Genomic DNA, 25,483 nt, shown 5'->3' with positions numbered 1-25,483 from the left:
GCACTTGTCGGTAAAGTACACTGGCCCTCTCTAAAATCACGACTACAAGATAGGTCATCCATTACACTTTAGGACATCCTTCAACCATCTATGAAGTGATTAACACACATTTCAGGGTTTCATGGGGTAAATTCTCCCATGACTTACGGATGGCACCCTAAAGCCATGGGAGTGGGCTGCTATCCTTCCCTTAGTAGATCTTTCTCTCTCTCTCTGTCTCAGCCCAGAGGTTCATAATGGGGTTCAAATTTGGGAAGTTTTCTGGCTAGTCATCAAAGAAGGGTATCACAGTTAAAGCCAATGAACAACAGATTTCATTATGTGGCACCACACTGAGTGAAAGATTTGAGCAAATGATAACTCAAATTCTTGGTATGTTGTTACAGTTAACATTAGTAGGGATGTTTTTCTAGGCTTCCCTGAACATGCTTTTAGTGTTGGCACATCATGAACACTTCTCAAGGAACAATCGACCACGTTCTCATTGGATGCTCTCGCACATTGCTGTCTTTACTATTTCCTTTGTCAGTGACTTGATCCTGCCCATATTAATTTGTCAATAGACAAAAATGTGCAACACTTGACCCTTGAGACCACATGGTGCAGGGAATACAGACACGAAACCTTCCATCACAAGCCCAAAAAGGCAAAGATGCAGCCAGTAGCCTAAGGAAATCTTGAGACAATCTGGTTCAATTTGCCAGGTCAGTATAACTTTGTCTCGTCAAAAAATGTGCCAGGGTGGGGTATTACTTTGGACGTTAAATTACATTGAGTACTGTCCACTCAGTGCACTTTAATGGTGAGCACTGTGTATACTGTATTTTAAAGATATTTACATTGTTTTTTATGAATAAATTTGTGGACATTAATAAGCTGTGTATAGTAATGATGAACTATTATTGGCCAGGTGTGCGGCATGGGAGGGGCGACTGGTGATTGCAGGAGGAGAGTCTGGTGATGTTATAGTGTTTGATATGGGCACTGGCTTGGTGATCAAGAGGTTTCCAGCACACAATGGTAGGTTTGTGTAAAGCTCTGATATATATTTAGGTATGCATACTGGTCAGAGAGCCCGTCGTAAGTATGAATCATTGGTAAACAAGAATGTTGCCAAGTGAGGAGAAACTGTTTTCACACAAAAGAGTCACTAAATGAGAACAAATCTTATCTAGTACATTCTTTTCCTTCCCAGTTCATCATTTTTGGATGTACTCGTCCATCATTGCTCTATAGTTCTTATTTCTGTGATGTACAGATCCACCCGGGCTGTGTGTGCCTGCCTAGCTCCAGTTGTCAGCTCATTTCTGTTGTGGCAGCATCCAAATTACTCTGAACCAGGGCTGAATGTGTAAAACATTGTGTGCCACCATATCTGGCATTACCTTGCTTTTCAAAAAACTGTCCTTCACACTTCTCTGGTTCCTGTTTTAAGGTTATATCTGCATGGATTCTGCATCCATTTGACAGTCATCTCCTCAGTTTCAAAGCTCTGGTGGTAAAATTCCAGGCGGGTTTACACTGCAGGGTCCCATAACAGAAAACTATGGTTTCAACTCTGCATCAGCTTTCTTGAGGAGCCCATGGTTTTGCTACCTCCACTAGCTTTGATGTGATTAGCAATGAGTTCATTTGGTTCACATGCTCCAGCTTTAATGTGTGTACTACAGAAATAAAAAAACAGAAATAACAATGGGCAAGAAGAGGCAAAGGAGGCTGAATTAGCAACAATAGAGCACACAAGACCATACCAGGTCATATTCAGTCACTGTTGTCTTCAGTTTTGGTATAACATTCGGCTCCTTTATTATTTCAGAGGCCATATCTTTTTGAATATTGTTTGAATTTATTTTTTTTACTAATTGTTGCCACCAGTTTCCAAAATAATGGCAGTCTTGAGAAAGAGCAGGTACACAAGCAAGCATGCAGTTCACTCATTGGAAGGTTGTAATGTAGGAGCTGAGTATGTATGTCCTATTCAAGTGAAAAAGTATATCAGCATAAAATTAAACTGAACCCCCTTCCCCACAAAACATTAACCACTCCAGCTCGTAAAATAGATCTACTGGATAAAATTTCTTCAGGTGTGTTTGTCAATAATGATCTTGTTTGGGGGTGACCCTTAAAAGAAGTTTCTTGAAATGCCCTTGTTTTTTACAGTTAAATATTATATGAAATGAAAAAAACCCTGTTTTACAACATCAGTTTTTTAAATGAATCTCAATTTTTCCACTAAAATTAAGATTTTTTCATTAAAAAAGGCAAATTTAGAATAAAAGTGGTTAATTCATAAGACTAGGTTTTTTATTTACAAGACTTCTAGACATGGGTACTTCTGAAAAATACATCATATATACAGATATATTAGACTTGACTTTCATTATTTGTCTTAAGTTATTATAGAATTTAGGTAATATATTAATTTTTTTAATTTCAGGTCCTATTACATGTTTAGCAGTGAGTCCAGATAATAGACATCTAGCGACCGGTAGCGAAGATCGGAAAGTTATACTGTGGGGTTTACATTCTTGAAAGTTGGGATAAATGCTGTGCTTCTTTTTTTTTTCTTATTATACCTCACTTGCGTTGCCTTGACCCACATAATTTCATTGGGGAAGTTTGTGTGGCCATGAGACGAGCCTTGCAGAGACGAGTTGCTGGAGCTGACCAGCAGTAGTTTAAGGCATTATAGGTTTTAAGTACCAAAAGTATTTTTTATAAAATGTTTTATTTTTTTAGTTTTCCTAGACATTATCTACACTGAAGAGTAAAGGTTAATGAAATGTGATACTAGGTAGTCTCATGTATGTACACATTGTGATATTATAACGCTTATAACTTGAATATTCTGATACAACTCTGTCTTAAATTACAATACTTTCATATATAAGCAATTTTTATGAGGAAAGTTGAAGCAAATCCATTCACATGGGAAATTTTTGCTTATTTGCTGTTTGCAAAATGGAAATTCTGCTTACTAGTAACACTATACTAAATTTGTTAGTGAATTTTAAATTTTTAACGAAAGTGCCCATATTCAACAATATCTATTAAAGTGGGGAGAGGAAGTAATAGATTTAGGTATACTATATAGGTTCACAATGTTACTGGGAGCAACAGTGGTAGGGGTGATAATAAATTTAGAATAGATTTAGGTTTATGGTCTTAGTGTTACTAAGACTGGCAGTGGCAGTAGTAGGAAAGAGCTCATGGGTGATGGTATGGTATATTTAGATAAAGGCATGAAGCTGACAGTAACAAAAGACAGGTGTAGAGTAAGCTTTTACTATAACAATGTTTTGCTTTATGTAGAGCTTTGATGTAACAAGACTCTACACTGAGTGAAATGTTGTCATAATAAAAGATGCTCTAAACCTATCTGTTCTTAATTACTGTAGATTTAGGTATATAGACTAAACCTGTAGGAGTCGTGTAGTGCCTAGGGAATGGGAGGTATTAAGGTTTCATCCAAGAAGGAAAGGTTATGTTCAATTCCTTGAATTAAGAGCCCCTTACCGGCATCAAAGTGGCCCCCCTGAGAGGATAAGTCCTACAATACTAGTAGTAGTAGTAATGGGGAGGGAAGGGGTGATAGATTTAGGTATGCTGTATAGATCTAGTGTTGCTGAGTGTGGCACTGGTAGTAGTAGGGAAGGGAGGGATTATAATAGATTTAGGTCTAGTCCTGCAGTGTTACTGTGATGGCCTTACAAACACTGTAGCTGAATGATCTGCTTTACCAAAGTAATCATTTTATTTATATTAGTAATATTTTCAGAATATTTTGTATATTTACAGTTTTTCTACAGTTCCATTAGGGTGGTAACTGAATTTAGTACAGTATGTATACTAATTGATGCAGCATGTCTGTAACTGGAATTTTGGTTCCAAGTTAACTATGAGAAGATTCAATGGCTGTTTTAAGGGTACAGCATAATGCATTTGTTTCTTGTAAACCATGTCAGACATGCTGTTGTTAGCTTTGATGGAATTATTTGCTATTTCTCTGATTTTTTGTCACAATTTTGTAACCTTAATGAACAGTGGTCATTGCTACTTAAATTTAAATCTATAAAGCTAAAACAGGTTTATGAAGAACATTTTATCATTAAATACTGAAGAAAATATTAGCTACCTAGAGATGGTGTACCTGAACAGGAGGTAACTAAGGTAAATTAAGTTTCTCTGCATGAAACTGATGCGTACATTTTGAGAGATGTATTTTTCTTGATGTAGATGCATTGAGAGTAGAAGTGTATATATTTAGAGTTAAGTTTAGAAATAGGGCTTACAAGTATTCTTATTGGTATGTAGGTGAAATGCAGTCTTGTAAACCATGTCAGACATGCTGTTGTTAGCTTTGATGGAATTATTTGCTATTTCTCTGATTTTTTGTCACAATTTTGTAACCTTAATGAACAGTGGTCATTGCTACTTAAATTTAAATCTATAAAGCTAAAACAGGTTTATGAAGAACATTTTATCATTAAATAATGAAGAAAATATTAGCTACCTAGAGATGGTGTACCTGAACAGGAGGTAACTAAGGTAAATTAAGTTTCTCTGCATGAAACTGATGTGTACATTTTGAGAGATGTATTTTTCTTGATGTAGATGCATTGAGAGTAGAAGTGTATATATTTAGAGTTAAGTTTAGAAATAGGGCTTACAAGTATTCTTATTGGTATGTAGGTGAAATGCAGTCTTGATGATACAGTTGATATTACAATCAAAACTAAGTGCTAAACTCACAAGGGATACAATTGATAGGCTAACCAAACACTATATTATAACTACTGCATAATATTCCTGAATGATGATTGGTATCTTTCAGAGCAGTTACATGTCAAAAATTTCTCTCCAATACTGAATTAAAGCATTAAAATTTTTGATAAATAAGAAAAAGTGGCTCTGTATGAAGCCTACAGTGTGACCCATACAAGTTTAGCACAAGTTTTGTAATATAAATTATGTAGTATTTATGAAGACTTTGGATCTTTTCTCAAAGTCATAGCAATGTTCATATTTCTTGGATATTAAAAAAATATTTAAAAATAATTTTTAATGTATAATGTGAATTTTTAGTAAAGTAAGAAATTTTTCACTGGTTTCCACCAGAAAACGAGGAACCGTAGTTTATTTAGTGTATTTTTTTTTAATTATACAACACTTCAGTTTCACACACAAAAAAAAAAAAATTCTCGTTTTGTGTAAAACTAATGGTACAGAAAAATCATATCTAGGTACTGTACAATACTTTAATGTACAGTTGAGACATTAACACTCATTTCTCTTCAAAATGAATGTACAGTATAAGGTATTGATTTTGGCGAAAGTCTCATGAAAGTGACAAATGAGACTGTTGATTGCAACATCCTAAGTAGACTTGACAGAACTCTAGACAGAGAAAGCTGGCCAAGTCTAAAACTCAACCTTTCTTGCCCAGACTGATAGTCATTTATTTAAAGTTATCTTAATAAACTGGTGTATGTGGTTTGGGAATGTGTACGTGTGCATGGGGTTAGCATGTTGCTAACTTAAAACTTTATGTAGATATATTGAGGCATCATGAATTGTGTGATATTTCAGCTTTAAGTTTGGATACTGATAATGTAAAGTAGATCAATATGCATTTCAAGTAATCACATGGATGGCCTCACAAAACCTCCAAATTATTTCTTTAGGCTTATTACTATTATTCTGGCCCCAGCATTAGTGTCGTAGCCAGACACTTCAGGGCTAGATGGTGCTCTGAATAGTGTGCATTACTAATATTAATGGGAGCATATCCTGCATGCTAAATCATGGAAATGTTTCATCCAAGCTCTTCCTTTTATGAACAGTTGCTGGTAATGGAATATTGCTTATTGCTGTAAAGTAACAGCCTCAAAGTCTATTTTTGCATTCCTTGAAATATACCTGCTTAATCTCATCACTGGTAGGGTAGTTTGCTGGAAAGAAAGTAAGTGTTAATATTATATGTAGTACATGAAGTAATTTCCGTAATGTTGTGGTCACGGCTGCAGGGAGAGTCTTGCATATTAGCAAGAAAATGTGCAATAAGTATTCTTCCTTAGCAAATTTTATGCAAAATATCATTCAGCATTAAATGCTGAAGGATAAGTGTTATATTCATATAGTGTAGGTACATAGTCTTGTTTTCATGTATACTGTTGCATGACAAATGTTAAGCTGTATGTCTAGCTTAGGAGTATGTTTTGGCTGAATGAACAAATGGGTTTAGCGGTCTTTTTTTGTTGTCACTATTTAAAACTGCTGCTGAACACATTCACTATCATAGAACCAATGACAGCCAATTAAGTAGGTTATGTCTTCACAAATGTTCAAGGTGCCACTATTGGGTTGGCTTAGTGGATTAATGTTGACAGTGAATACTATAGTAGTTTGTAAGTTAATGAATTTCAGAATTTTTCAGTTTTTTTTCTATTAGTTGCAGTTGTATTTTTGATATGAACATTTTTTATGAGCTTTATTTGAATTTTGGAATTTTATTCCCTGATACATATTTAATTTATGAACAACATTTTGGTTAATTTTTTAAGTTTTAAGTGTCTTCTACCTAAAAACTCAGTCAAATAAGATGACCGACAGTAAGAGAGGACAAGTTGTGAGGAGTCAGACCTTGAAAGGGGATGTTGGGATTCCCTTTGCTATGCCAGTGGGGCTCTTGATCCAAGGAATTGGTTTCTTTTTCTCCTTAAGGTCAAATCTAATTGCCTTCCCCCCCCCCTTCCCTTCCTTTCTCACCTCTTTTGACCTTAGTGGAGATGCAGTACTTCAGCTCTTAGTAAAAATCATAATCAAATTAAGTGCTAAACTCTAAAAGGTCATATAAAAAGGAAAAGAAATAGCTGTTGGCCCTGTTTTAACATCTGTTGGTAGTGATAAAAAATAAATCATGGGTGACTATCTAGTGGGGCCTCTGATAGTGGAGGTGCTACTGGAGGTTGCCTGCAGATCCAAAAGTGTATGATTGGAACTGGAGGTTGCCTGCAGATTCAAAAGTGTACAATTTCTGGGACATATATTGTCAGCAATATAGACCAGGCCACCACTGTTGGCAATATCCCAGTCCCAATACAGATAGTCTTTCATCAATTTGAGCTGCCAGAATATTAGAGACCAAATCTAGCTACATCATTTCCCTGTCAACAAACTTGAGATTTGTCTATCCAGTCCGTGGACTAAGATGATATCTGAGCAATATAGCTAAGCTAACCTCTGATTACGAGAACCTTCCATCCTGTTTACACTGGAGGACACCACTTAGAGGCAAGAAAGCTAAAATCAGCACCTTAACAGTGCTGGTACCTTGGCCATCTGGCAAAATATTGCCTATCATGGTTGGAATGACCAGTCTGGAAAAGCAGATCATAATACCTACTATGATCAACCTCCTATTTGCTTTAAGTGCTGAGTACTGTACACCTGCTTATTCCCATCTGCATCTCATTTTCCTTTGAGAAAGCATATAAACTGATTGAAGGAAAGATACTCTGTCACACACTGTAACAGTGATCCAAATTTATCTTCATGGAAATATACCATGGATATCCTACTCCAGAGCTGCCAGTCATCCTCAATGCACTTAGTAGAAACCTTTAACATTCACACCAGTGTTGAACCTAAATGAAAATTTTTGCTTATGCTGTTCCTACTTCACCCTCTGCCATCTTCACCACTTTTTTTTTTCCTGACAGTCTACCTCAATCCCTGACTCCTGCAACTATAACAAAAAATTTGTAGAAATATTGTACATACATTCTTCTCTGCATCTTTCCACTACTCCATTTGTACCCACACAGATCATCTCAAGAGACAACCTCTCACACACACTTCCTTTCTTGTCAGTCGCCTATGTCTATCCCTCTGCTATATTTTCCTGTTCTTGCCTCTTTCATCCCTGTTCTGTGACTACATGTGATGAAGGTTGTGTTGACAGTGAGAGAGAGAGAGAGAGACTTTGACAAATTTCAGCTTTAATGAGGAACATCAACAGGATGGTCATCCAGCCCAAAAAGCATGACTATAAAATGCAACAATCTCTGACAATACATTACTTTCAGACTTGCCCTACACACAGCTCAGAAATACATCTTACCTCTAACATTACACACAAACTTAAATGATTTACTGCTGCCACCATATATCAACTTTACTAACCACCCTAATCCATAGCTCCAGCTGTGTAATACTTCTGTATTACTTTTAACTGCTTATGGGGTATTGCAGTGAAATATCAGAATACAGAGGAATTAAGAGAGGGCTTCAAATGTTAATCCAAGCAGTTTTCCCCTGTATGTGTTTATAAGGACCCAATATGTAGCACAGTCAGAATTCCTATCTCTAGTTACTTACTATTGCAATCTTTCATTACAATGATAATACTCTTGTAATCACCTGTCCCTTTTATCCCATGAGATGTGCAACAAAAATGCACTTAGTGTGCTTAATATTCCTTTCTTAAAGTTTATTCATACTCTACTGCAGCTCGTGTGTATCTAATCAAATTGTACATCTGCTCTTTATCTTTCCTCTTGTCTTCAATATATGATCTCTGATTTCTTCTTTATATTACTGGGCAATTTTTAACTCATTTGCTCTGCAGAGAGTTGCAATGGGACTTGGAGATCAGCTAGTTTTTTCTCGGCCACCTGTCTTGAACAATGGTATTCCTACACATCTTGAGCCTTGCATTCCTACTCTTGTACAGATTTCTCTGCTTCTCTTGTATAGCACTCAAATTTGATTGGATGAGGGCAAATTATCTCCATGACATTCATTTCCCAGTTCTCACTACAGTACTTCCCATTATGACACCCAACTTCACTGAGCCTAATGGCAATTTGATTGTACAGATTGGGCACTTTATGCATGTCTTTCTTCTTTGCCTGGTGTTCCTCCTAATTTATCCTCTACAGATGAGTTGTTACAAATCTTCAACACCTCTGTTCTCTCTCTCTACAGCCACACTTGAAGTTCCTTGACCTTGGGGGAAGGGGAGGGTGTACAGGTCTCCTGTCAGCACCTGCGCAGTTTGTTGGAAATGCTGGATGGGGCTGCTACAATTACAACTGAAGAATAGGCAGTTTCCTAGCTTAAAAAAAAAAAAAGAGGGCATATGCACATCATGCTCTACAGATATCTATGTGAACTTATTGGCAGACCTGTGTCCACTAGCTACTACTACCTATGTACACAGTCTTGAAAAAATATAAAACACAGCAGGCGAGTACTCTCGAGGCTCTGCTCCTGTTTTTGCATTCTCTGGCAAAAAATTGGAGAACTTGTCAAAGTTACCAAAAGTAATTTAGCATCTTGTTCATGTTTCTTAAGGGCTACATTTGCCCCCCTTCCCCTTTCTTCAGTCTAAACCTGAGTGGGAGTCTGCTTTACTAGATTTTAAGTCTTGCACTGAGGCACTTTACAATGTTCCTTTCACAGCCTATGAACTCAGATCAATGCTATCAAAGTGCCAGCCAACAGCAACTGGACCTGATGTATTCATTCTTCAGCACTAGTCTTGTACATTTTCAATCTTATTTTGTCTGAAGGGGTTGTACCTTTTCAATAGAAAATGCAGTAGCTTTACGTGCCTTTTAAAAGCAAGCATCTTGGGCTAAGATACTTTCTTAGACCCAGTTCAATTGCAAGTCTTGGAACACTTGATTAACAGATGTCTCATGTGGTACTGTACTTAGAAACCCGAAACACTTATTCCTCTTATCAGTTTAGTTTTAGGAAGGTCATGCCACCATCTACCTCTTAATCTGCCTCGATACATACAGCTGCAATACCATCACTGATGACCAATCTTGTTCCAGGCTCATACCTTGAGCCTCTGAGGCAAACTATGACTTTTCCTTAAAGATTTTGTATAAAAGTAGTGCTGTGTTCAAGTAAATAACAGCTTTTGACTTTGTGCTAGTTAAAGGTACAGGTAGGTTCGCCAGTACGGGTCCTGGCTTGTGAACTGATGTCAACAATGTGACATCACGTTTGTCATGCCACCGAAATGCCATGATGTCATTGGCAGCAAAGGCTTGCACCTCACCTCTGCGAGTGCCAGCGTCGAACCTTGGCATATGTTTGCGATTACCACGCACTGTGCCACACACGTCTGTCAAGTTCACTCGCAAGAAATCACTGGGTCTTCTCCATGTGGTGATCCAGCAAACTAGATAGTGTACCACAAGGTTGTGTTCATAGCACTTCCTGCCTGCCATTAAAGAATTTTCCTCTATTTATCCTTCAAATATCTGGTTATCTCTGCATGCAAATGATTTTATTGCATGTGCAGATACACTATCAACTTGTAGCGAACACTCCAATATGATTGTGCTTGCATATGGACAATCTCAAATGGTTTCAAGTTTTCTTTTCCTGAAACCAACTGGATTACTTTCAAGCAACATCCTATTATTTGTCATCCTCTTCTATACATATATGGTTCTCATATCACTGACTGACACTGTTCAATTTCCCTGGAGGGATGCTTGATTCAAGGAACTGAAGCAACTTTTTCTCCTTCGATCAAACCCAATTGCCTCTCATTCCCTCAGGCACTGCACGACTCATGGGTTTAATGTTTTCCCTTTCCTCGTGCCCCCCACCATGACTGTAATAATTAATAATAACTGAGGAAACGTAAACCCTTGCATCATCATGATTTATGTCTGTGTCGAGGAAATGTGTTTTATTTTTCTCGGTTAAGAACTGTTATACAGAGAGAAATGTACCTTTTTTACAAGATATGATGTGATGCCCATTGTCTTTGTTATTTTGTCTGCTTCCATTTCCTTCACAATTCTTCCATGAACAGAATAATTAAAAAAAAAATGAAGTACTAAACCTACAAGGGTCATATTATTATTATAATAAAAAAGAAGTGCTAAATTGCACAAGGGTCATAGAATAATTACAGATGTTAGCAAGAGAGATTAACTTAATCATCATCCCCCATATATTATGTCCTTTTGATCTATTCACACTAGGAACATCTCTTAATGTCCTTCTCTTTACATTAACCCTGTATACCTTTCCTCTCTACTTCCTGGGGAGGTTGTGACAACTGAATTTTTTTTTTCTTTCCCTTTCATGTTTGAAAGCTCAGATTTCTACTACGAACTTCTTTCAGCACTTTATTTTTATAATAATAATAATAGTAATACAAACTTCCACTCACTCATTCTTGAACACTATCCTCATTCTCATGTTATAGTTGGGTGCACAGATTGCTGCAAATCTGCAGTTGGAGTAGATATTAAATTATTTTGTCCAGATTGAGTAATCCAAGTGCATTATATATGATAACTCATCTTTATCATATACAAGACTCAATTACACAGTATTCAGAAATTCAATTCCCCACATACCATTGTCGTCCTATACAGTACAACAATGGTTGTCACATTTTGTTTTTTTCTTCCCTGGGTTCCTGGATATGCCAATGTTCTGGGCAATGGACATGCAGACTCAGCTGCTTGATCATTTATTCACAAACTGCTAATCTTCCCAGGGGTGTTTCTTTCATTATTTTCCACTACCTTATACAATTAGACCACTGACAACAATGTTGATCTGAGTTAGAACACCACAAATTCAAAAAACCACACTAGCAAACACTAGGGCATATTTATTAGAAAAAGTTTCAGTACTGGGACCTTGATTACATCTCTGAAGGTTTATACTACAACAAACTGTTTTCTTTGAAATCAATATTAGCTTCCTGGCCATCTTCCCACTCATGTTAGGTATTCAAAACTACACTCATGTTATCAATCTGACATATACAACTTGCACACAGAGGAATGCCTTGCACCATTACAATGACTGCACTATCTTAACAGACTCACCTGTCAGAAAACACAGAATTTACATCTTACATCTGCAACACCCGATTGCAACTACTGACCTCTCCCAAGCCTACCCTTTCATTCCAATTCATTCTTTGACAAATTAACCCCAACCTCCAGTAACCTCTACCCTTGCCCACCTGCTCTCAGCACTGCATGATCCATAAATATTTAGTGCATGTTTCTGAATACTGTGTAATAATGTGAAGATATGTTACAACTGTTTTTAAACTAAAATACACTACTTACAAGATAACTGAACTATTAATTTAAATAATTACATTTTAGTTAGTGATGTTTGGTTAACTACTTTATACAGTATTTCCCTAAAAAAATTTTGTTGAATGCTTCAGATAATACTTGTTTTTATTAAGCAAGAAACTTGATTATTGTAATTTTCCTGATGGTGGTATGGTTCTGTTTGACCCACATTGGTTGTGCATTTTTGTGAATACAACAATGGTGTTTTATAAACCAAATACCCATTGATGTAGGGAAGTGGCTAATGATCAAAAGAAGTGGACTTGGTAGAGACAAGAGTGCAGTGAACACTTTCATCTGTACAATGTTTCACTCATATTAGGCTTTTTCAAGTAGTATGTACATACATGAAAAGTACAGTAATTGACAAAAGCCAAATAGTTGAATTTTACAAAGAATTCACTTCGCAAGCATCTTCATTACCAACTGTGGGCACTTTGCCATTGTTCCCGGGATCAAACCTAATTACCTCCCATTCCCCAGGTGTTATGGCCCCTACGCCCCTCAAGGAAAGTTCCGTGATGTTGGCGAGGGGCTCTTGATTTAAGGAGTTGGATCTGTGCTCCAGTTCCCCGAATTAAGCCTGAATGCCTTCTACATCCCCCCAGGCGCTGTATAATCCTCCGGGTTTAGCGCTTCCCCCTTGATTTTAATAATAATATGGCCCCTACAGGTTCAGCAATGGATGGTATTTATTAAGGAGGTCTTTACAAAATTTCTTTGGAGTTGCAAATTATCCACTTGCACAATTTTGTTTAAAAGGAAGCACAGAAGCTGTAGGGGTCGTAGTGCCTGGGAAATGGTGAGAGGCAATAAGATTTGATCCAAGGAAGTGGAGATTTGGTCTAATTCCCTGGATTAAAAGCCCTTCCGGCATCAATGCACATGCACAAACTACTGGTAATTTTGAAGTGTATTTTTAAAGTATGTACATTTTTAAAGGAGGTTTGAAGTCCATATACTGCACATAGTATCATGGAAAGTATTATACTACATATAGTTTCAAGGTTGTTACAAAATATTTAATTTAATATTATTTGAGTTTTACTGGTTCATTGGTAATTTATTATTGTGTATAGTTTGTGGAACATTTCCAAATGTCTTGGATGTCTATCCTAGTTGTATGTTTACTGTATATATGTGTACTGTATAAACTGTATATGCAAACTATTTTAAAATCATAGTCTTGTATTAAGGTTTCAAGGTCAACAATGGTGCTGAAAATAGTGGTACATATTTGGAATCTTTAGAATTCATGTAGATTTTGCTGTTATTTCTATCAATAAATGTATCATTCACTGAAATTGCCTAAACTCATTTACCTAAGGCAAGTTGCATATATTGATAATTTTTTCTACTTGAGCAGGTAATCATGAATTTATGTGATGCAAATCTTAAGAGTTTGTAAACATAAATAACAAAACACAATTGCTACAATACAAAGATAATCATGTTCCTTATACGTATCAGATACTGAAAGATAATTTTTATACAGTAGTCTTCTCTAAGGTCATTCCAGTGCTCAAAGCTTAACATGCTGATAATAGTAAGCCTGCTTTGGAAATAATTGGGCTCTTGTTATAAGATTTTCTTTGTGATTACATTACTATGGCTGTTTCACACACTGTTGCAAGACAGAATAAAGTATGCTTGTTTTAATTCTATTTTTTCCCTCTTGCTATTTTATATTAATAAATGGCAATGCATATATATATATATTTGCATGGCCTTTAAGGCAAAATAAGGAGACAAGGATTGGTGCTGCACTATAATTAAATTCACTTCAAGGAAAGAGGTATTCCTTTTTTGCTGGTGAAGGGCTCTCTATCAAAGGAATGGGAGCTACTTTTCCTTGGATCAAACCTGATTACCCCCACCCCTCCCATCCTCCCTGCTCTTTAGGACACCTCTGGTTATTGCACCTCCCCAGGTTTGAAATATACAGTAGTGATGAAATTAAGACACATGTGCAACATGTGTCTTAATTTCATCTTGTTGGTATTATATACCATTCTTGCACATATACAGTAGTACCTTAAATTTTCACAATCTTTATATTTTTAAAATTCTGAACTGAGCAGTAGTACTGTATATGGTATGTACTACATCAAGGAGAACATCTAAGTTTTTAAAGCCCTTTTATTCTCGAGAGGCTCTGGGTCCTTACCTCTCAAATTATTATAATCAAATAAAGCACTAGACCGACAAGGGTCATGCAGTGCTGTGGGGCAGAAGACACTGCTGGGTCTATAAACAGCTAGTTGGAAAGGGGATCAGAGGCAAGGGAAGAAAAGTGATGGAAGGGACGCTAAAGGTTATACGTCAAAGTTCATGTAGTAAAGTAGTTATTGACAAGAAGTCAAAAAGTGAGCGTAAGTCAAAGTCAGGGCTGTCAGCAAGGAGGGAAGATAAAGCAAGAGTGGTAGAGTGGCAGTGATGTTTTACCTCTCAAAGGTTCCTTTATGCCAGTGAACCCCTCAAGGAAGGTTCCTTGATGTTGGTGAGGGGCTCTTGATTTAGGGAATTGGATCTGTGCTCCAGTACCCCGAATTAAGCCTGAATGCCTTCCACATCCCCCCCCAGGCGCTGTATAATCCTCCGGGTTTAGCGCTTCCCCCTTGATTATAATAATAATAATATGCCAGTGACTTCACCTTGGACACAGACTCCCTCTTGACTCTCAGCAACAGCTTTGTTACACCAACTTTGATTATATTTTCCCTTTAGCATTCAACACTACCCATACTGACTACCTCTTGCATAATCCTCACCCTCACTGGTCTGTGATCTTCACATATCACATCTTTAACACATCTTGCCCTGAAGTACTGCATGACCTTTGTGGGTTTAGTGCTTAGTTTTGATTGTAATAATAATTTATGCCAGTGATGGGTTCTTGAATCAAAATTAGTAGACCTGAAGTTTCCTTGAATTGCACTCTGCTTTACCACTATGGGACAGAAACAATGAATGACGAGGTAGACAACTGCATATAACGGTAATTATTATTATCGTGGGGAGCACTAAACCCATAGATTATACAGCACCTGTGGGGGATGGGGGGGGGATTGGAAGGCATTCAGGTTCAATTCAGGAAACTGGAGCACAGATCCAATTCCCTAAATAAAAAGCCCCTCACCAACATCAAGGAACCTCCCTTGAGGGGTCAGAGTCTAGTAAATGCCCTTGTAAGATAGTAAGTAAGCAAGCAAGTTTATTCAAGTACGTATACACAAATACAGTTACGTAAATAGCTTATCATACATAGCAGCATGTGTGTAGAGAATACCTGGAGAGAGTTTTGTGGGTCAACACCCCCATGGCCCGGTCTGTGACCAGGCTTCATGGTGGACCAGGGCCTGATCAACCAGGCTGTTACTGCTAGCCACATGCAGTCCAATGTACGACCCACAGCCCAGCTGGTCGGGTACTGACTTTAGGTGCCTATCCAGTGCCTGCTTGAAGACAGTCAGGGGTCTATTGGTAATCCCCCTTATGTATACTGGGAGGCAGTTGAACAGTCTTGGGCCCCTCGCACTTATTGTGTTGTCTCTTATCGTGCTAGTGGCACCTCTGCTTTTCATTGGGGGATGTTGCATCGTCTGCCGAGTCTTTTGCTTTCGTAGGGAGTGATTTTTGTGTGCAAGTTTGGTACTAATTCCTCTAGGATTTTCCAAGTTTATATAGTCATGTATCTCTCCCACCTGCATTCTAGGGAGTACAGGTTTAGGAATTTCAAGCGTTCCCAGAAATTGAGGTGCTTTATTGGTTATGCGTGCTGTGAAGGTTCTCTGTATATTTTCTAGGTCGGCAATTTCACCTGCCTTGCAAGGTGCTGTGCTGTATAGTCCTTGTGGCTTAGCGCTCCTTTTTTGATTATAATAATAATAATGCAAGGTGCTGTTAGTGTGCATCATGGGCTTGGCATCCCTGGTTTTGAAGGTTCTCATTATCCATCCTGTCATTTTTCTAGATGTGATTGCTGTATAGTCCTTGTGGCTTAGCGCTTCTTTTTGATAATAATTATAATCTAGATGTGATTGATACAATGTTATGGTCCTTGAAGGTGAGATCTTCTGACATGGTCACCCCTAGGTCTTTGACATTTGTTTTTCGCTCTATTGTGTGGTTGGAATTTGTTTTATACTTCGATGAAGTTTTAATTTCCTCACGTTTTCCACATTGGAGTAATTGAAATTTCTCATCATTGAACTTCATATTGTTTTCTGCAGCCCATTTAAAGATTTGGTTGATGTCCGCCTGGAGTCTTGCAGTGTCTTCAATGGAGGACACTGTCAATTCGGGTGTCATCTGCAAAGGAAGACACCGCACTGTGGCTTATATCCCTGTCTATGTCCGATATGAGGATGAGGAACAGATTTAGATTCTGCCACCGAAGTGGCTAGATTATTGTGCACCCCATATCCATCCTGTGGACGGGAGCACAAGAGCATATGGATACACAAAAGGCCTAGGAACATAAAGAAGGAACACTGCAACAGGCCTACTGACCCATGTGGAGCAGGTCCATGTCCCTCCCCGGATTAGACCAATGACCCCCCCCCCCCGGATTAGCCCAATGACCCACCCAGTCTGATCATCAGGGAATACAGTCACAGAAACCCAAGGCAAACGGAAACCAAGCCTGTGCACATACTATGCACTTGGTATCTGCAGACATGGGAAATCTGGAAAAACAGACGGGACGTGCAACTATGACCACCCTAGAAAATGCCATGCCCATATGCAGTAGATTACAATCTTGGCTTGTCAGGTAGTAGTTTGAGAACAATAATACGAAAAGAACTTCAACTGAATTTTATGGACTTAAGGCTCAGGGAGATTGACACCAGTGAGTCCATCTATCATCATTCTATCATGCAGGAGGAGCCACATGTCTACGGTGCATCCAACAAAATAAGCAGACTCTTGGATGTCACTACCGCCCGGCTCCGGCTGGGTTACAAGTATCTCTGGCAGGTTAAATCACCACCACCAGATGTAGACCAAACGAAATGTAAACTTTGCCAGACGGACTATTGTCACACCCTGCGTCATTATGTACTGGAGTGCGATAAAATTAATGAATTTAGAAACAACTCACTCAGAAATGTTCAAGAAATGGCAAAGTACTTTATCCACAGTGGTATATTGCAGACCATTCTGGAGAAATACCCTGACTTTGCTAGCTGTAAATAAAGCATTACCACATGTGTGTATGTGTGTGTGTGTGTGTGTGTGTGTGTGTGTGTGTGCACTCACCTAGTTGAGATTGCAGGGGTCGAGTCCAAGCTCCTGTGTGTGTGTGTGTGTGTGTGTGTTTGTGTGTGTGTGTGTTTGTGTTTGTGTGTGTGTGTGTGTGTGTTTGTGTTTGTGTGTGTGTTTGTGTGTGCGTGTGTATGTGTATGAGTGTATATGAGTGTGTGTGTGTGTGTGTGTGTATGAGTGTGTGTGTGTGTGTGTGTGTATGAGTGTGTGTGTGTGTGTGTGTGTATGAGTGTGTGTGCGTGTGTGTATGAGTTTGTGTATGTGTGTGTGTGTGTGTGTGTGTGTGTGTACTCACCTATTTGTACTTACCTATTTGTGGTTGCAGGGGTCGAGTCTTAGCTCCTGGCCCCGCCTCTTCACCGGTTGCTACTGGGCCCTCTCTCTCCCCGCTCCATGAGCTTTATCAAACCTCGTCTTAAAACTGTGTATGGTTCCTGCCTCCACTACGTCATTTTCTAGGCTATTCCACTGCCTTACAACTCTATGACTGAAGAAATACTTCCTACTATCTCTCTGACTCATTTGTGTCTTCAACTTCCAATTGTGGCCTCTTGTTTCTGTGTCCCCTCCCTGGAACATCCTGTCTTTGTCCACCTTGTCTATTCCACGCAGTATTTTATATGTCGTTATCATGTCTCCCCTGACCCTCCTGTCCTCCAGTGTCGTCAGGCCGATTTCCCTTAATCTTTCTTCATAGGACATTCCCCTTAGCTCTGGAACTAACCTTGTCGCAAACCTTTGTACTTTCTCTAGTTTCTTGACGTGCTTTATCAAGTACGGGTTCCAAACAGGTGCTGCATACTCCAGTATGGGCTTGACATACACGGTGTACAGTGTCTTGAATGATTCCTTACTAAGGTATTGGAATGCTGTTCTCAGGTTTGCCAGGCGCCCATATGCTGCAGCAGTTATCTGATTGATGTGTGCTTCCGGAGACATGCTCGGTGTTATACTCACCCCAAGATCTTTCTCCTTGAGTGAGGTTTGCAGTCTTTGGCCACCTAGCCTATACTCTGTCTGTGGTCATCTGTGCCCTTCCCCTATCTTCATGATTTTGCATTTGGCAGGATTAAATTCGAGAAGCCATTTGCTGGACCAGGTGTCCAGTCTGTCCAGGTCTCTTTGAAGTCCTGCCTGGTCCTCATCAGATTTAATTCTCCTCATTAACTTCACATCATCTGCAAACAGGGACACTTCTGAGTCTAACCCTTCCGTCATGTCGTTCACATATACCAAAAATAGCACTGATCCTAGGACCGACCCCTGTGGGACTCCGCTCGTCAAAGGTGCCCACTGTGATACATCATTACGTACCATGACTCGTTGTTGCCTCCCTGTCAGGTATTCTCTGATCCATTGCAGTGCCCTTCCTGTTATATGTGCCTGATGCTCTAGCTTCTGCACTAATCTCTTGTGAGGAACTGTGTCAAAGGCCTTCTTGCAGTCCAAGAAGATGCGATCAACCCACCCCTCTCTCTCGTGTCTTACTTCTGTTATTTTATCATAAAACTCCAGAAGGTTTGTGACACAGGATTTGCCTTCCGTGAATCCGTGCTGGTTGGCATTTATACTCTTGTTCCGTTCCAGGTGCTCCACCACTCTCCTCCTGATAATCTTCTCCATAATTTTGCATACTATACACGTCAATGACACAGGTCTATAGTTTAATGCCTCTTTTCTGTCTCCTTTTTTAAAAATGGGAACTACATTTGCCGTCTTCCATACCTCAGGTAGTTGCCCAGTTTCCAGGGACGTGTTGAAGATTGTGGTAAGTGGCACGCACAACATATCTGCTCCCTCTCTAAGGACCCATGGGGAGATGTTGTCCGGTCCCATTGCCTTTGAGGTATCGATGTCCCTTAGCAGTTTCTTCACCTCCTCCTCGTCTGTATGTATGTCGTCCAACACTTGTTGGTGTATTCCTTGCTAGTGTCCCCATCTGGTCTGTCCCCCCAGAGTCCTTCCTGTCTCTACTGTAAATACTTCCTTAAATCTCGTGTTGAGCTCCTCACATACCTCTTGATCGTTTCTTGTGAGTTCTCCACCTTCTTTCCTCTGCCTTATCACCTGGTCCTTGACTGTTGTCTTCCTCCTAATGTGGCTATACAGCAGTTTCGGGTCAGATTTGACTTTCGATGCTATGTCGTTTTCATACTGTCGCTGGGCCTCCCTCCTTATCTGTGCATACTCGTTTCTGGCTCTTCTACTAATCTCCTTGTTTTCCTGGGTCCTATGCCTCCTGTACCTTTTCCATTTTCTGTTGCACTTAGTTTTTGCCTCCCTACACCTTCGGGTAAACCAAGGACTCGTTTTGGTCTTCCTATTATTTCTGTTTCCCTTGGGAACAAAACTTTCCTCTGCCTCCTTGCACTTTGTTGCCACATATTCCATCATCTCGTTTACTGATTTTCCTACCATTTCTCTGTCCCACTGAACCTCCTGCAGGAAGTTTCTCATACCTGTGTAGTCCCCCCTTTTATAGTTTGGCCTGTCCCCTTCAGTTCCTGTTACCTTCTCCACTTGTAACTCTACTATATAGTCAAAACTCAGAACCACGTGATCGCTAGCTCCAAGGGGCCTCTCGTAAATGATGCCCTCAATGTCTGAACTGCTCAGGGTGAACACAAGATCCAGTCTTGCTGGCTCATCCTCCCCTCTCTCTCTGGTTGTGTCCCTGACATGTTGATGCATGAGGTTTTCAAGTACCACATCCATCATCTTGGCTCTCCATGTTTCGGGACCCCCATGTGGCTCCAGGTTTTCCCAGTCGATCTCCCTGTGGTTGAAATCGCCCATTACCAGTAACTTTGCTCTGCTCGAGTGAGCTCTTCTTGCCACCTCAGCCAGTGTTTACCTGGAGAGTTTACCTGGAGAGAGTTTCGGGGGTCAACGCCCCCGCGGCCCGGTCCGTGACCAGGCCTCCTGGTGGATCAGCGCCTGATCAACCAGGCTGTTGCTGCTGGCTGCACGCAAACCAACGTACGAGCCACAGCCCGGCTGATCAGGAACTGACTTTAGGTGCTTGTCCAGTGCCAGCTTGAAGACTGCCAGGGGTCTGTTGGTAATCCCCCTTATGTGTGCTGGGAGGCAGTTGAACAGTCTCGGGCCCCTGACACTTATTGTATGGTCTCTTAACGTGCTAGTGACACCCCTGCTTTTCATTGGGGGGATGGTGCATCGTCTGCCAAGTCTTTTGCTTTCGTAGTGAGTGATTTTCGTGTGCAAGTTCGGTACTAGTCCCTCTAGGATTTTCCAGGTGTATATAATCATGTATCTCTCCCTCCTGCGTTCCAGGGAATACAGGTTTAGAAACCTCAAGCGCTCCCAGTAATTGAGGTGTTTTATCTCCGTTATGCGCGCCGTGAAAGTTCTCTGTACATTTTCTAGGTCGGCAATTTCACCTGCCTTGAAAGGTGCTGTTAGAGTGCAGCAATATTCCAGCCTAGATAGAACAAGTGACCTGAAGAGTGTCATCATGGGCTTGGCCTCCCTAGTTTTGAAGGTTCTCATTATCCATCCTGTCATTTTCCTAGCAGATGCGATTGATACAATGCTATGGTCCTTGAAGTGTGTCCACCATCACCCAGTTGTTTTCTTCGTACTCCTCTCTTGGCCTCCTGCAGTTCTGTGGTGGGTTATACATCACTCCAATGACTACTTTATGTTCTCCGGACTGAATTGTACCTACAATGTAGTCTCTTTCTCCAATCATGTCCATGCCTTCCATTTCCTCAAATCCCCATCAGTGTTTTATGAGCAGTGCAACCCCTCCTCCCCCTCTACTCCTTCTATCTTTCCTCAGGATCTGATATCCTGTTGGGAAGACTGTGTCTGTTATTGTCTCAGCGAGTTTTGTTTCTGTGACTGCTATGATGTCTGGGGATTTTTCACTGATTCTTTCGTTCCACTCCTCATGTTTATTCGTTATTCCATCCGCGTTTGTGTACCAAACCTTCAGTTTCTTTTCTATCATTGTGGTCATGCAAGAATATTGGGGTTGGGGGAGCGAGAGCCTTGGTGGGGGCCTATATGGGGCTGTGGTGTAGGTGGGGTTTGTGTTGATGGGGGTGGGGTTTGAATGCCCATAAGGGACAACTGTTGCGGTGAGGTTTGTGATATGGGGGTTGGTGGCAGAGGGAACAGTGAGTGGGTTGTAGTATAGGTTGCTCAGTTGCGTTGGGAATGTTGCGGTTGGAGTCTTTTGGTGGGAGATTCTGTGGGGTGTGTTTGCCCTTCCTCCTGTGTCTGGGTCCTGCTCATTTTCGTTGCTTCTCGTTCCTCCTTGTGTCTCTGTACCCTCTCTTTCAGTGTAGTCCTTTCTTCTTGTGTTCTGTCGCAGTCGAGGTATACTCTCTGGTACCCCTCTTTGTCCCTCAGTCTTGCTTTCTCTTGCAGAATCCTGGTTCGAACTGATTCTTCCTTGAAAGTTACTCTGACAGGCCGTATCCTTCCACTCGCAAACCACCCAATTCTCTGAAAATTTGTCACCTGGGTCATATCGCCCTCCCCTATTGTTTTCATGATGCCTTCAATCATTTTTTTCTCCTCCTGTTTTATTTCTTCAAAGTTGTCCCCCTTGGCTTCTTGGAGCCCGTACACAAAAACTGACCTCGCCCTTTCCTCCTCCCACTGAGTCTCCATCTGCTTCCTCTGAGGCATTTTATTTCCTTCCATTGACATGTTCTTGCCTTCAGTCCCTGTCATATCTGAAACTTCTATTCTCAGTGAACTGTCTTTCCTGACCAGCTGTCCCTTGCTACTGCAGTTGGCTGTTAGAATCTCTGCATATAGCATACCTTCATTGTCTTCGGACCTGTCGTTTGATCTTAGTGTGCTCATCGTCTTTTCCCTGGCCCCACGTGGGTCTGATAGGGCCTTCGTGTACGGCATGTCTCCGTTGTTGCTTACCGTCCCCTTGTCTGCGCCTGACTTTGAATTTCCTGATGTCACATCTGAATTGTCATTTGTCTCTCTAATCTGTTTCAGGCTTTGCAGTTTCTCTTCTAAGCACTGTATCCTAGCTTCTGCTGCTAAGACCTGTACTTCCCACTTCCTGCACTCTTCAGCTATCCGCTCCTCCATTTTCTTACCAAGCTCTACTATCTTCCTTCCCCACTCTTCCTCCCTTTTTTGGAGCTCTAACTCCCAGTCTTTCCTCCCTGGTTCGTCTACCAGATCTCTGGTTTTCCGTCCTCTAAGGCCACCCATTTTCTTTTTTTTTTTTTTTTTTTTTATTACCACAGACAGAAGGCTAGAGGAGGGAGAGGGTGCAAGGGGGAGAGAGAAAGGGTAGAAAGAGGGAGAGAGAGGAGAGAGAAAGGGTAGAAAGAGGGAGAGAGAGGAGAGAGTATGGGGGTGAGGGATAAGACCAAGGGGGAGAGAGAGAAATGTGAGGGGGGAGAGAAAGGGTAGAGAGAGGGAGAAAGAGAGGGAGAGGGAGAGGGAGAGAAAGAGAGAGAGAGGGAGAAAGGAGGGCGAGGGAAAAGGCTATGAGAGAGAGAAATGGAGAGATGGAGAGAGAAGCCTATAGAGAGAGAAGGGTGAGAGATAGGGTTATGGGAGAGAGAGAGAGAGAGAGGAGGGCGAGGGAAAAGGCTATGAGAGAGAGAAATGGAGAGATGGAGAGAGAAGCCTATAGAGAGAGAGGAGGGTGAGAGATAGGGTTATGGGAGTGAGGGAGAGAGGGAGAGAGAGAGGGAGAGAGAGAGGGAGAGAGAGAGGAAGAGAGAGAGGAAGAGAGAGAGGAAGAGAGAGAAGAAGAGAGAGAGGAAGAGAGAGAGGAAGAGAGAGAGGAAGAGAGAGAGAGGAAGAGAGAGAGGAAGAGAGAGAGGAAGAGAGAGAGGAAGAGAGAGAGGAAGAGAGAGAGGAAGAGAGAGAGGGAGAGAGGGAGAGAGAGAGAAAGAGAGAGAGGGAGAGAGAGAGGGAGAGAGAGAGGGAGAGAGAGAGGGAGAGAGAGAGGGAGAGAGAGAGGGAGAGAGAGAGGAAGAGAGAGAGGGAGAGAGGGAGAGAGAGAGAGAGAGAGAGAGGGAGAGAGAGAGGGAGAGAGGGAGAGAGGGAGAGAGAGAGGGAGAGAGAGAGAGAGAGAGAGAGAGAGAGAGAGAGAGAGAGAGAGAGAGAGAGAGAGAGAGAGAGAGAGAGAGAGAGAGAGAGAGAGAGAGCGAGAGAGAGTAGGGAAAAAGGCTATGAGAGAGAGAAACGCGAGGGAAGGAAAAGATAGGAGGGAGTGAAGGCAAGAGCGGGGAGAAAAGGTCTGTGGGGGAGGGAAAGGTGTGTGGGGGGGGTGAGGGGACGCGGTCAAATTCCAAGGATCAGCTGTGTGTACTCACCTAGTTGTGGTTACAGGGGTCGAGACTCAGCTCCTGGCCCTGAGTGTATGTGTGTCTGTGCGTGTGTGTGCGAGCACATCAGTTGTTTATATGTCCCAGAAATACATTTCACCTCTGTGTATCCATAATACTAATAAGATACCATTAACACTTGAGAGTAATTCTAATAATTATAATACTAGCGTGTGTTAACAAGTCATTCTTTCACCCAGTTATGTACTACCTTTTACTACATGTGTACCCAATACTTGCTTCTCAGATTGTACTGTCTTTGTGTCCTAAAACATTATCTCTCGAAACTGTTTTCAGGGCTGTAGTCCCATTAGCCCCGACTTAATCCTCCTGCCTATTCCTTGCTCCTACAAATTTTATCTTCCTACTACTGCTAGGTGTTGTGTGTATGATAATCGCTCTGGAGCAGGGTTTGTGATAGCCACCAGTGACCGTAGGGCCGGCTCTACCACTCAAAACTTCCCGCCAACCACAAACAGGTGATTTGTACGTTACTCCTCAGAGGGGACGTCCATCCAGATGCCTGATGTACGATGCTCGCTGTACGATGCTCGCTGTACGATGACTCGTGCACCTCGCCCTTCCGCCGCTGACTTCTTCAGCTATTCTTTTCTCATTGCCCTTTTGAGTCCTCATTTACCACACTCATCACTTGTATACTGCTACTTTTATAATTTACACTTCACTTTTGGTAAGTACACTTCTTATTTGTGATGACACCCAACCTGTTATGGCGGCTCTACTCCCTCAGGCCTACTGCTGCCACCACCTCTGCTTATATATATTTTTATGTATATGTATGTATATATATATATATATATATATATATATATATATATATATATATATATATATATATATATATATATATATATATATATATATATATATATATCCCCTTTCTGGCTAGCTTGTTCACGCTGTGTGCTACATCACAGTTTGTCGTTAGCCACCCTCTCTTAATTCTATTTGATCTTTTCTCTTTAGTCACTCGCTTTGTACTTTGTTATGTGTAACAATGTGGCAACAGGTGCCAACTAGGCCTCAACGAACTGGCACTTTGAAATTTTGTTGTATAATTTCAGGCTTTCTCTCGCCTTTACTTTATTTATTTTTGCTAATACTTTGGTTATCACTTGTAGGGTTGTTCACTGACGTTGTCACTAACACTGGTTGCTTCTAGCTGCTAAAACACGCCCTAAAAGCACTAAGATTCTCGGAGCCTGGCGCTTGTGACCCACTACACTACGTCTGTGTGTGTGTGTGTGTGTGTGTGTGTGTGTGTGTGTGTGTGTGTGTGTGTGTGTATGAATTTGTATATGTGTGTGTGTGTGTGTGTGTGTGTGTGTGTGTATCAACAATCAATATTTGCACCAATAACTCACTACAGTTGTGACCGGGTGTGGAAGTGTGAATTGCTCATTACTCTATAATTTGTTCATGATTGTAGCCGTGTATAAACGTAAGTAACCATTCTTACAGTATTCATTACCTTTGTAACTTGTGAGTTCATTACCTTGTACCTAGTTCAGCCATCAAAACTTTGGGGCCCAGTCCCTGGACCCATTACGTACCTCTGCAATCTGTAAATACCTTTGTAACTTGTTATGATTGTGACTAGACCTATCTGGAGTTCATTACCTTTGTAAATTGTGAATTCATTACCTCTGTAACTTGCTCAGCTATCAAAACTTTGGAGTCCAGTCCCTGGACCAATTATGTACCTCTGTAATCTTTTGA

At 40.7% G+C, this 25,483-nt stretch overlaps 1 protein-coding gene across 5 annotated transcripts in view; it reads left to right on the top strand.

Annotated features, from left to right (window-relative positions):
* Nucleotides 1–4,320, top strand: part of LOC128684965 (protein FAN) — an 81,085-nt gene extending 76,765 nt beyond the window's left edge. For 4 of the 5 annotated variants that reach the window (XM_070095447.1, XM_070095336.1, XM_070095402.1 and 1 more), the window contains 2 exons: nucleotides 911–1,020; nucleotides 2,438–4,319. In XM_070095447.1, coding sequence (XP_069951548.1) covers nucleotides 911–1,020; nucleotides 2,438–2,532 — 205 coding nt within the window. In that variant the 3' untranslated portion in view covers nucleotides 2,533–4,319. Of the gene's footprint in view, nucleotides 1–910; nucleotides 1,021–2,437 lie in introns of all 5 variants that reach the window. The other variant, XM_070095495.1, reaches the window with a different exon arrangement.
* The last annotated feature ends 21,163 nt before the right edge of the window (nucleotides 4,321–25,483 follow it).

The sequence above is a fragment of the Cherax quadricarinatus genome, chromosome 1 (assembly GCF_038502225.1).
Source record: "Cherax quadricarinatus isolate ZL_2023a chromosome 1, ASM3850222v1, whole genome shotgun sequence".
NCBI classification, from domain to species: domain Eukaryota; kingdom Metazoa; phylum Arthropoda; class Malacostraca; order Decapoda; family Parastacidae; genus Cherax; species Cherax quadricarinatus.
This window is presented reverse-complemented; position numbering and strand designations above follow the sequence as displayed.